This window comes from Telopea speciosissima, chromosome 6 (assembly GCF_018873765.1).
Source record: "Telopea speciosissima isolate NSW1024214 ecotype Mountain lineage chromosome 6, Tspe_v1, whole genome shotgun sequence".
NCBI lineage: Eukaryota > Viridiplantae > Streptophyta > Magnoliopsida > Proteales > Proteaceae > Telopea > Telopea speciosissima.
Window position 1 is genome coordinate 48007957 of NC_057921.1, and position 12182 is coordinate 48020138.

At 40.6% G+C, this 12182-nt stretch overlaps 1 protein-coding gene across 1 annotated transcript; it reads right to left on the reverse strand.

Annotated features, from left to right (window-relative positions):
- Positions 1 to 1221: 1221 nt before the first annotated feature.
- Positions 1222 to 9049, reverse strand: LOC122663780 (ankyrin repeat-containing protein BDA1-like). Its single transcript, XM_043859425.1, has 2 exons — positions 8384 to 9049; positions 1222 to 2008 (listed from the first exon to the last, which is right to left on the reverse strand). Exons 1-2 carry the CDS (start codon positions 8981 to 8983, stop codon positions 1223 to 1225), a joined length of 1386 nt encoding a protein of 461 aa, XP_043715360.1. The 5' UTR covers positions 8984 to 9049; the 3' UTR covers position 1222.
- Between the last annotated feature and the right edge of the window lie 3133 nt (positions 9050 to 12182).

Below are 12182 nucleotides of genomic sequence, written 5' to 3' on the forward strand. Positions count from 1 at the left end.
TAACTTCCAAGGATGCATTTCTACTAAAAAAAACTCCACTTTCCTTAAAATGGATTTGTGGACCTAATAAATCTTGAAATAATATAATAATAGAATTCATAGTTGCTTTACTAAAACAAAAGTGTCATCAACAAAGATAAGATGAATACCTCTGGACTATGTCTTCCCATTTTAAGCCTTCGATATAGGTCTAAATCCCTATAAACATTTAATAGACGAGATAGAGCTTTCATAGCCATAATAAATAGTTAAGAGCTAAGAGGATATCCCTGCCAAATATCACTAGAAGGCTTAATAAAACCAAAACTGCTACCTTCAATTGTTATAGAATATGTACATGAAGACACAAGGTAACTAATCATATCACACCGTTTCTGACTGATAGTTCTTAGGAATCCCCATTCTATCCTATCATAAACTTTAGACATGTCAAATTTCAAAGCCACACTCACCCACGTTACCTTTATGATTTTTCAAGAAATAAAATATCTCATGAACTATAATAATATTATCAGAAATTAGTCTACTCTGAACAAAAACAATTTGAAATGTAGAGATAATCCATGCAAAAGTGGCTAATCCTATTGGCTAAAAACTTAGCAATGATTTTATAATTTACCGTTTAAAAACTAATAGTCCTATAATCATCAACAAACACAAATTTCTCTTTTTTTGGAACTACAATTTACAAGATATGATTAATACTAAATGACAAAGTAATAGATGCAAAGAATTCATAAATAAACTGCATAACATGTATCTTGACAATCTCCCAACAAGTTTGATAAAAGGCTAGAATACCATCATGGCCTGAAGCTTTATATGCTACAACAGTCTCCCAAGATATGGATTGCATACGAAGATGGACATTAGCCATGGAATGAAAGTGTTTTTTTTAATGAATATACAATGAAAGAATTTAGTACACCATATGGCACAATGCAATTAGGACCTAGCATTTCTCTTTTAGACATTGATCCTTTCTTGGCCACAAATCATCAACTTAAGCTAATATTAAATGATTGCAAGTTCAAATCAATGAAATATATCCAAATCCTAAAATCAAACAGTCATAGATGTGAAACAATCTCAATATATAAACAAACTTCCTTTTCCTATGCTTCTCAACTTATTATCCCTTTTCTTCCTCCTTCACAAAAAATATACCGAGCTCTACTGCATAAATACAGAGCTCTACTTATAATCCCACACAAAGAGTTTGTTAAGTCTGATCCCACTTTAATAATGCTAGAGCTCTACTGCGTAAATACATGATTCCCATGGCACCCAATGTAAGAAAAAGCGCCGGGAAAAGAACTGTGTATAGAGAACTTGAATACCAAGAGATTGTAACACCGTAGGTTGCAAGTATTAAACAAAGGGAAACTAACACCGCAGCACGCAACGGGTATCCTTCTGTGAGGCTAAAAGTTAAAACCACTGATATACATAGTGCAGAATAGTTTAGAAGCATTATTGTTAGGAAAGATCCTGGATTCTGAGTAGCCATAACTGGCGTTCCTGCTTCATGGGCTAGTTGTTCTAATCTACTAACACGGGATGAATTATTGTTTGTGTCATTACTACTGCTTGGATCATAGTTATCTTGCCACAGACCTCCAGGAGGGTTGATTCCAAGTTGATAGGTTGCTGTTACAATAAGAACCACCACCACTAATAGTGCATTCCTCACATCATTTGTAACATCTCTGTGCACCACTGGGAAAAGAAATTCAAACTTACTTTTTATTCTTCTTGTTATTCTAAGATTTCGAAACCTCTTAAAGGCTACCTCTGGTGGTGGAAGAAATATTGTAACTTGTGGACCTATCTTGGCCCCGGAGCTGCGAAGGATATGTAGCATTTGCATTTCCTCTTCATCTGGTAAATCAGTTGTACTCTTTTGTAAGATATCCAAAGCTGTAAACCCATCTGCATTAATCGCGTTTATGGGCACTGCCAATATTGCATTGTTGGTTGTACCATGACGACATAGCAGCTTTATCATCTGTAGAATGGAAAGGCATTAGACAGGGTTTCACTTCTTATAGTAGATAGATACTCACTATGTCCCACAATGACTTGATTTGTTTTAAGGGAAAATCTTTTTGTAACCAAAGTTGGTGAAAAAAAAAAGTCATAACCTTACTTTTTTTTGCCCTCTTAGTGTAACACACTTTTTTTCAACAATGGTAAATCTTGTCATTTCATAGGCCTAATCGAAAAATATGCAGCTTCTAATAATGACATAACAACAATGCACTTTCAAATTATATTGAAAACTTTATTTTACCCTGAATTACATAACTTTTGAGAATAAGACAAGAGGTAGTCAAAAGAAGATTACAACTTCCCACTTCACCATTTTGGTGACAACAAGATAAACCCTTGTTTGAAAAGTACAAAAATCTTAGCAGTTAAAGCATTATGCAAAATATAAAATGTTTCTTTGGCCATGTGTCATCTTGGATGGATGTGGGTGAAGCCATGTGGCCGGTAGAAGACCCCACACCCATCTCACTAATTAAATTTCAACCTGAAAGGCTGAAACATGTGAAAAGGACTGAAAGTTAATTTTAAGTTTCATAAAAGTACAGAAGTACAACTCCAGCCATTTCACCATAATGGAAGGGAATGGCATTTCTTTAAACTCACCTTTAAGGTAGTTCCCTTGACTGTTTTGGGTTGGAGCTTGGCTGGCTAGACGTGTATACTCTATCTCATTGACCCTCCCACATTTTGCTGATGTGATGAGTTGCAATAGATTCTAGTTTTCACCATAACGCTCTAACGGCTCTCTTTGCAATGCTCTCTCTCGCACACTAACACCCCCCCTTCATGGTGGCCGCGACAGAAGTGCAGCTCGCAGCTAGTTGAGTAGTGGAGTGTTTCGGTGGTGGTCATCATTTTGAGTTCCGACAGTCGTGCACATGGCTCAGGTGGGCATAACCCCCTTCCCCATCACTGATTCTTCCCACCCTGAACCACTTCCCCTTCTCTGAATCTTCCCCATCTCTGATTCTTCCCACCCTGAACACCATCACCGATTCTTCCACCCTGAACCACTTCCTCATTTCTGATTCTTCCCACCCTGTACACCTTCCCCATCCCTTTCGAACTGACACCTGCTAACCTCTTCACTGCCAGACAACTCTCTACCTCCCCCCACCATCGAAACCCTCTCGATCACACTCTCCTATTCGAGAAAGACCTGCTGAGAAAGGGAAATGGAAAAAAAACAAGCCCTTCAGATCATCTCACTCCGTCAGCCAGACCCACTCTACCACCCCTATCCTACCTCACTGCCCTTTCCTCCCTCTACCATTTCCCCCTCCTCAGAACCCCTCTCTACCACCTACTCTCTCTCTCCCCTCCCACTCTGTCCTCCCTACCACCGAACCCCTCTCTACAATCCCTACCCGTGACCCTCTCTCTCTGCTCCCACTCTACCCTCTCGATCACTGTCTCACTGAATCTCTCTCTGACCTCCCTACTTATTGACTCTCTCTCTCTCTCTCTCTCTCTGCTCTCACTCGGCCTACCCTACCATCGATCAACTCTCTGCCCACCCTATCCACCGACTCCATCTCTGCCCCTACCACTGGCCACCTCCTTATCTGCTTCTGTCTTCAAAAAAAAAAAAAAAGATTAAACTTAACGCAGTCCTCTACCTGGAGCCCTCCAGGTACCTGGAACCTGCCTGTTCTTCCTTCCTCTCCTAACCCAATCTATATCGATCAATCCAACCATCCTCACACCCCCATCAACTAATCCCAATCACCTTACGGCTCGGGTAAAAAAAACCCCACGCCCCACCACTGCCGCTGTCTCACAGCCCTGACGAACTACGCCAAAACTAACTCTGTTGCCCTGGGAGTGCGCTGACACACTGCACGCTGCTTCCTCGGCTGAGCTACCATTGGGCACGGTCCTTGAAGTGCTTTGAGTAGTAAGGGATATTCCCCTGCCCTTAGCCATTGTGTGCATTTTATTTAATTTTAGCCATTGTTACACCCTCGTATAATATAGCTGGTTGGTTTGTGCATCCACCTATATTATTGTGCTTATTTGATTAGTGGTAGCCTTGGTAGCATCCCTTTTTATATGTCAAGTCGTTTATCTGATCGTGTGTGCATTTTATTTACTTCTTATAATCTGATTCACTCACTTTGTTGAGTTCTTGCACTGCTGTACCATCTCTATACCTTGCTTTGTTTGACTTTGAAACTTCTATTAACTGTGTGAAGGCCCTTTAATGCTTTAAGTGTCATTTCTCCTTTTACCGGTATACTCCTAGCTATTTTATATTTATTTTCATATAGTGGTGCGTCAGGTAGGCAGCCGGCACTTTATTTTACCCAGCCAATCACTTTTTTTATGGATCCTTTTGTTTTCTAATCTCTTTTTTTTATTATCATGTCTTGTCGTCCTTGTTTGGATAGGGCGTCCCCTGTATGCAACGTGCCGCATCGACGTCCGGATGCAGTGATAACTAGGCAAGGGCATGTGAGAGGAAATTTACCAGCCCAGAAGTGCAGGATTAGATTAGCTTCCTAGAACATTGGTTCCATAACAGGTAAGAGCATGGAGTTGATAGATGTTATGAGGAGACGAAGGATTATATCACATGTATCCAAGAGACTAAATGGAAGCGTAACAAAGCTAAAACGTTGGACGATTTCAAACTTTGGTATTCAGGAGATCAAAGTAATAAAAATGGAATGGGCATAATAGAGACAAAGACCTAAAGAATGATCTGGTGGAGGTAAAAAGAATGGGAAATAGGATTATATCCATCAAACTGGTGTTGGAGAAAAATGTTGTCAATATTGTTTGCGCGTATGCACCCCAAATAGGATTGGATGAAAGTAGTAATCGCCAATTTTGGGATTGCTTGGATAATTTAGTGCAGGGTTTTGGCCAGGACAAATCGATTATTATTGGAGGTGACCTAAATGGACATGTTGGAAGAGATCATAGAGGCTATGAAGGCGTTCATGGAGGCTTTGGGGTTGGGGAGAGGAATAAAGTGGGGACCTCAATTTTAGACTTTGTGGTAGCTTATGATCTATTCATTGTGAACATTGTCTTTGAAAAAAGAGAAGAGCACCTAGTTACCTACAGAAGTGGGAATCATTCCAGTCAAATAGATTTCTTCCTTACTAGAGGGGCAGTTAGGAGATTGTGTAAAGATTGCAAGGTTATCCCTGGGGAGAGTCTAACCACCCAACATAGACAAGTTGTCCTAGATTTGTGGCTCTGCGCTCAGAAGCGTAAGGGGAGGGAACCTATGTACCCTAAGATAAGGTAGTGGAGATTAAAAGGGGAGTCCCTAGGTACATTTATTGATAATGTGCTCAAACAAGGGAAGTGGGACTTTGAGGGAGACACCAATGTCAAATGGAACGAGATGATGACTTGTATTCAAAGGGTTGCCAAGGAAGTCCTAGGGGAAGCGAAGGGTAGGAGTTCGACCCCTAGGGAAACTTGGTGGTGGGATGTTGAGGTTCAAGCAGCCATCAAAACCAAGAAAAAGTGTTTTAAGACTTGGCAACGGATTAAGGAAACAGAAGATAAAAAGAGGTATAATGAAGCCAGAAATTTAGCCAAGAAGATTGTGGGGAAGGCTAAGGCGAAGAAATATGATGACATATATCTTAATCTAAACACAAAGGATGGGGATAAAGCTATCTATAAGATAGCTAAAATAAGAGAAAGGAAGAGTAGAGACTTCGACCATGTGAGATGTATCAAAGGTGAGGATGAAAGAGTATTGGTACGAGCTGAGGACATTGTGAGGAGATGGGATGCAGATATTTGTGAACTATTAAATGGAGATAGCTCGAATACGAACTACCTGGATGATTGCATTATTCATCAAGACACCACAACTCATAAATATGTTCGAAAGGTTTGTGTGGCGGAGGTTAAAGAAGCCTTAAGAAAGATTAAAGTAGGTAGCACATCGGGCCCAGATGAGATCCCAATTGAAATATGGAAGGCCCTAGGAGTTTGTGGGGTATATTGGTTAACCAAGCTGTTTAACAAGATTATGGACTCAAGGAAAATGTCAGATGATTGGAGGAGAAGCATTGTAGTGCCGATATACAAAAATAAAGGCGATATTCAAAGCTACAATAACTATAGAAGCATAAACTAATGAGTCATACTATAAAACTATGGGAGAAGATTACTGAAGCCCGTCTAAGCAGACAAACGCACATCTCGAAGAACCAATTTGGTTTTATGCCAGGTAGATCCACGACAGAAGCTATTGACCTACTGAGGAGACTCATGGAAAGATGTAGAGCAAGAAGGATCTCCATTTAGTTTTTATTGACCTTGAAAAGGTCTATGACAGAGTCCTTGGAGACTTAATCCGACATGTTCTTGTGAAGAGAGGGGTCTCGAGTAAATATATTGATGTAATTAATGATATGTATGAGGGCGTGGTAACTAATGTGAGATTTGTAGGAGGCCAGGGCAAGGAATTCCCAATTACGATTGGGTTACATCAGAGATCGGCTCTAAGCCCTTGTTTGTTTGCACTTATCATGGATGAACTAACCAAGAGCATTCAAGACGAGGTCCCGTGGTGTATGCTCTTAGCCAATTATATCATTTTGGTAGACGAGACTAAAGCAGGGATCAACGCTAAGGAAGAGATGTGGATATCAACCCTTGAATCAAGAGGCTTTAAGATTAGCAGATCAAAGACAGAGTATATGATGTTTAACTTTAGTCACACTACGACGGATAATGACATGGTGAAAATTGAGGAGAGAGAGATACCACAAAGTGACTATTTTAAATACTTGGGGTCAACCATAAATAAAGAAGGTGACATAGATGATGATGTTTTACATAGAATTAAAGTGTGATAGATGAAGTGGAGAGGTGTGATCGACGTATTCCTTTAAAGCTTAAAGGAAAGTTCTATAAGACTGTTGTTCGACCGGTTATGATGTATGGGGCGGAATGTTGGGCAGTTAAGAAGTGTCATATAGGGAAGCTAAGTGTTGCAGAGATGAGGATGTTAAGATGGATGTGCAGCAAAACTATAAAGGATAAATAAAGTAAGAAATGAACGTATTAGAGCTAATTTGGGAGTTGCCCCGACCAATGACAAGCTTCAAGAATGTTGTTTTAGATGGTATGACCATGACCACGGAGGCCTGAGGAGTCCCCAGTACGGAGGAGTGATCTGATCTTGATTGAAGGAGCTAAAAGAGTTAGGGGCAGACCTAAAATGACCATAGGAGAGGTTGTGAGGAATGACATGTGTAGTCTGAGTCTTGTACCAAGTATGACCTCAGATAGAGCCTATTGGAGGGCAAAGATCCATGTTGCCGACCCCATATAGCTGAGATTTTCCTAACTTCCTGGGCTAGGACTCTTTCATCTCACTTTCATTTCTCTTTTTCGCACTTCTCATCTCTTATGTTTTCATTGGTTGTTTTTCTCTGACTTTGCTTTGCCAGGATCCATGTAGCTGACCTCATTTAGATGGGATAAGTCTTAGTTTGTTGTTGTTGTTGTTGTTGTTTGCTAGTCGAGTGGGCTCAGCGAAGGTTTTGAAAACCAACCTCCAATTTAAGGTCCTAAATGCCTAGCCTTGGCTTCGCCCAGCCCAATTCAACTTTTCTGGTAAGACTAGGCTGGGCTGTGGTGGAATGAGCTGGGCCCACACTTTCTGATGTGGCAAGTTGCAGTAGATCCTAATTGTCACTAATAGTTCGTAGTGTACACAAGTCAGGTGGGCTGAGCCTGGATTCTTAATTAGTTATTCATCAAAGTTTAATTTGCTTCAATGACCAGAACTAGACGAGGATATATAGCTCGGAGACGTAGACCAAAAATTCGTTTATTTGCTGCTATTTCTTGAGCTTTTGTAAGTTCACCACCCTAGGTTGGGGTGGGATTTTGTAGTATCATATCAGCACTTTCCCACCCCAATTCTCCCACCCCACCTAAGTCTTCAATATTTCTCGTCTTCTTGTGTATTGAAAGTTAGGAGAAGAGAATCTCTACACTGGCATATCGGAAGTCATCTGAAGGGGCGTGGGGATGTGCCACTGGGGGGAGGGGCTAGAAGAGATTTCGGTTTAGGCTATCCATCGAACACATGGAAGGGCTGGCACTAGTAGCAGCCACATCGCTCTGCAACATTCAGAATTCAGGAAAGAAGATCCACCACCCGTCCTGAGTAATTTAGTGTATTGTCTGTATATAAGACGGTCTGTAATTTGCGCCAAAATTCCTAACAGTGCATAGAATGGTCATCGGAACTCCTAACTTATATGTTGATAAATATATTGAATTAGTCATTTACCCTAAAGAAGAAAGAAGAAATATCCATTGGAAAATGAAAGATCTGAATTACCTCAAGTTGTCTTCTTGATGCTGCATAATGCAAGATTGTGTTGCCTCCATCATCTACCCATTTAAGCATTATCCTTTGAATTGGCAAATCATCGACCCATTTTAACAACTCTTTCAAGGCATAGTACCTGTCATTCTTCACAGCCAAGTGAAGAGCTGTTTCCTTCCCAACCGTCAATTCCTTGATGGATCTTGGCCGAGCAGAGAGTAATTCTTCGAAAATAACTTCATTCCCAGATATGGCCGCTGCACAGTGAAGAGGAATCATCTTCTCTCTACCCTTAATAAGGCAAAGGTTCTTATCCATCTCCAACAGCTCTTTAACTATCTCTACCTTTCCAATTGCTGCAGCTATGTGTAAGGGACTAAATCCATCTTCGTTCAACTTTCTAGCAAATGTAGGCTTCAGATTTGCGATCTCTGCAGCAAAACGAGTCTGCCCTTTTATCACAGCTATGTGTAATGGGGTGTTTATGAATCCGATCTCGTCGACCTTTTCGAGAATAGTTCGATCTTCCTTGAGAAGTGTATACAAACCTTCTATATCTCCAGCCTCAGCCACATCGATCAATCTCTGATCCATTTCTTCTGCATTTAGCATATGATCACAAAATTATCTCGTCTTCTTCTCTCTTCCAACAATAATAGAATGTTCATAAACTCTAGAAAGTCATCTTGGGGATAGAAAAAAACCCCTATGAAGATTACTTCTTTTTGAACAAGAATCCATTAATTTATAACAGGTGAAGAATTTCCATTTTTTTTATATCCCCGTTTCGTAATAATTTATCAAAATTGCTAGATATCAACTCCAGCCCTTTCAATGTCGCCATTAATTTATACCATGATAGCTGAATTTTTTGGCCCTTTTCCTGGTGAAAGGGATTGTTTGGCTAAAAGATTTCTAATTGAGTCAATTATAATTCCTCTGTTTTCACATATATTTGTGCCTTCTAGAAAGATGATGTGGCATTTATAATTATTGGTTGTATAAGGAATAATCCAGGTTGGCTATGCATCAAATTTATATCCAATTTCAATTATGGGAGAGGAATAGGCAGGCCGCCCGTACCAATGGGTGCTCGGGATGGCTATCCGGCTCTCCTCCAACCGGTGGCCGGAGCTAGGTGATTCAGCCCAGGCGGGCCCCTATGAAGTGATCAAATCCCCCTGTTTTTGTTGGATTTTTATCTACTGCTGTAACTGCAGCGCTGCTGTACTCATCGTGCGGTGCTGCAGGTGCCATGTGGGGCCCGCTGTGTACACATGGCACTTGCAGCGCCGCACGATGAGTACAGTAGCGCTGCAGTTACAGTAGCGGATAATGATCCGTTTTTGTTGGGTTGGATCCTCCAGCTCCCACCATGGTTGGTGGAGAGGCAGGTCCACAAGATGGGACCAAAGGATGTCAATCAGTGAGGTTTTAGAATAATGGTACAGTTTTGGTATGGTATACTACACCCATACCGATATCATGTTGAATATTGATTCGGTACAAGAATCTCATACCGATACTATGCTGAATCGATTCGGTATTATTTGGTACAGGTATTCGATATGGTATGATATATTTTCAGTTTTATGTCCATACTAAAATTGATACCAACTTTGTATAGGTATCTCATACCGATACCGTACCGAACTTATTCAATACGTTTTAGTATAGATAATTCGGTATGAAAACAGTTTTGGTATTCGATAATCGGTACACATTGACACCCTTAGATGGGGGTATCATATAGGAGGGGCAGCATGGGTTATTTCAAAGGGGGAAATAGGCGTACTATCCGCCAACATGCAGTACACTAGCGACATGCCCGATTTGGTACAATTCGGTATAGTATGGTGTATTTTTAGTATTATGTCCATACCGTTATTGTATCGAATTCTGACTCAATACAGGTATCTCATTATGGTAACATACAGTTCGGTATGTAGATAATTCGTTACAGAAAAAAGGTTTCAGTATTCAGTACTCGGTACACATTGACACTCTTAGATAGGGGTAGGGGTGTCGATTCCAGGCCTGGCCCGACAGAACAAATCGAGCCCGCCCGACTAAAGCCCAGCTCGGCACGTTTACTAACCTGGCAGTCCCGATGTAGGATCTTAGCCCGTCGGACGTCCGACCGGACCGACCGATTCTAGGCCCAACCGGTTACAACCCGACCTAGCCCGACCCTTTGACTTGTAAACTTTGCTATGGGCTTGGACCCTATTTGATTTGTTGGCCCAAAATCTATTTATAACATTAACTTTTGTTGGATTGGGTTATATATTTTTAAAATATTTGGAAGCAAACCCCCAAATATTGGAACAATCTTCGTACACTTGCCATAGGTAACAATTCTGCAGTCCCATAGACATGTCAAATAACAAAACTACAGATAGAGAAGAAAGGTTTCCACCTATAAATTTTCAAAAACAATGCTAGCCTTGTAGCAGGAATATTCCTGCTAAGAGGTATTTTTATGTCCCTATGCCAGCACTCATGTATGTATCTTTTTTTACCACTCATGCGAGTGCTGGCCTAGGCCACACTCTGGGACAAAGTTATATTTTCCATTCTTTTTATTTTTATGAATAAGTAAAGTATTCTCTGTCTGAGATTATGGTCTTTGTGCTAGCATGGGACGAATGGGAGCGCACGGTAAAGGTGTTAATTGGTTTGGTTTGTTATTGATTCCAACCCTAAGAGGTCAAGATTAGAGCTAGACCAATAAATTAAATCACTTCCAAATCTGGGATTTAAAACTAATCAACGACCATTATTGATGCCAAACACCCACGAGATGACATTAGAGTCCTTTTTTACCATAAGAAAGCCCTTAAAGTAAGAGGAAAATCTGACGGCTGCATCGAAACTCAATGCCTCCGTGAGCCATTTTTTTTTTCTTTTTGATACAGACATACAACACAAAGGAATAGCTTTAAACATTACAAATTCAATTCTAACACAAAATGTTCCGAGCTCAAGGAGGCAAAAAGTAAAAACAAATGGCAGTTCAATGGTAACAACTCAGACAACCATTCATAATAAAATTAAAATATTCAATTTTAATGGGCTGTACCGTTTAAAGCCCGTTTATATTTAAACAAGCCCATAGCCCGATTTTGCACCGTTTAAGGCCTGGTTAAGGACTAATTATATTACCCGATTATAGCCTGAAGCTCGATCTAGCCCAACCAGGCCCGCCTCGAATACTTAAACGGGCGGTCACGGTGCAGGCCACCGTGAGGCCCTGGTAGGTCCGATCGAACCCGACCAATGACTCCCCTAAATGGGAGTATCATATAGGAGAGGTGGGGATTATTTCAAAAGGGGAAGAGAGAGATAGACGTACTATCCGCCAGCATGCAACACACTGATGACATGCCTAGCCTTTTCCCTTCAATTATTTACCCTACTCGTTCAGGTATGTCAATGCATCCCTCTGTTAATACATGCAAATATGACTAGGGAACTTTGGGATTAATACATCCACTATATTTCAGCTATAAATGACTAGCTATGTAAAAAATATATAATTTTTATTTTGGTAAATTAACTATGTCAAAAATAGATCTACCTACTTGGGACAACCAAGAAAACCAACTTTTTTTTTCCCTTGTGGTTTAGCTCATGAGTTTGCCCAACCTATTTTTTTGGGAAAATTACATTGTGACTCCCTAAGGTTTGTCTTAAATGCAAATTGACCCCCTGTGTTTTTAAATTATATAACCGCATCCCCTGAGCGCACGGTGTCAAATAATACAATGTAAAATGCCACATGGGTGATGGCCATGGTAGCTTCCATGCC

What these genes read in the sequence shown, in the direction of transcription:
- LOC122663780 (XM_043859425.1), bottom strand. Translation starts at nt 8,983, where the DNA reads ATGCTAAATGCAGAAGAAATGGATCAGAGATTGATCGATGTGGCTGAG. An exon ending in CATCAAGAAGACAACTTGAG is followed by an intron (nt 2,009 to 8,383) that starts GTAATTCAGATC and finishes TCCATTCTACAG; the next exon opens with ATGATAAAGCTGCTATGTCG.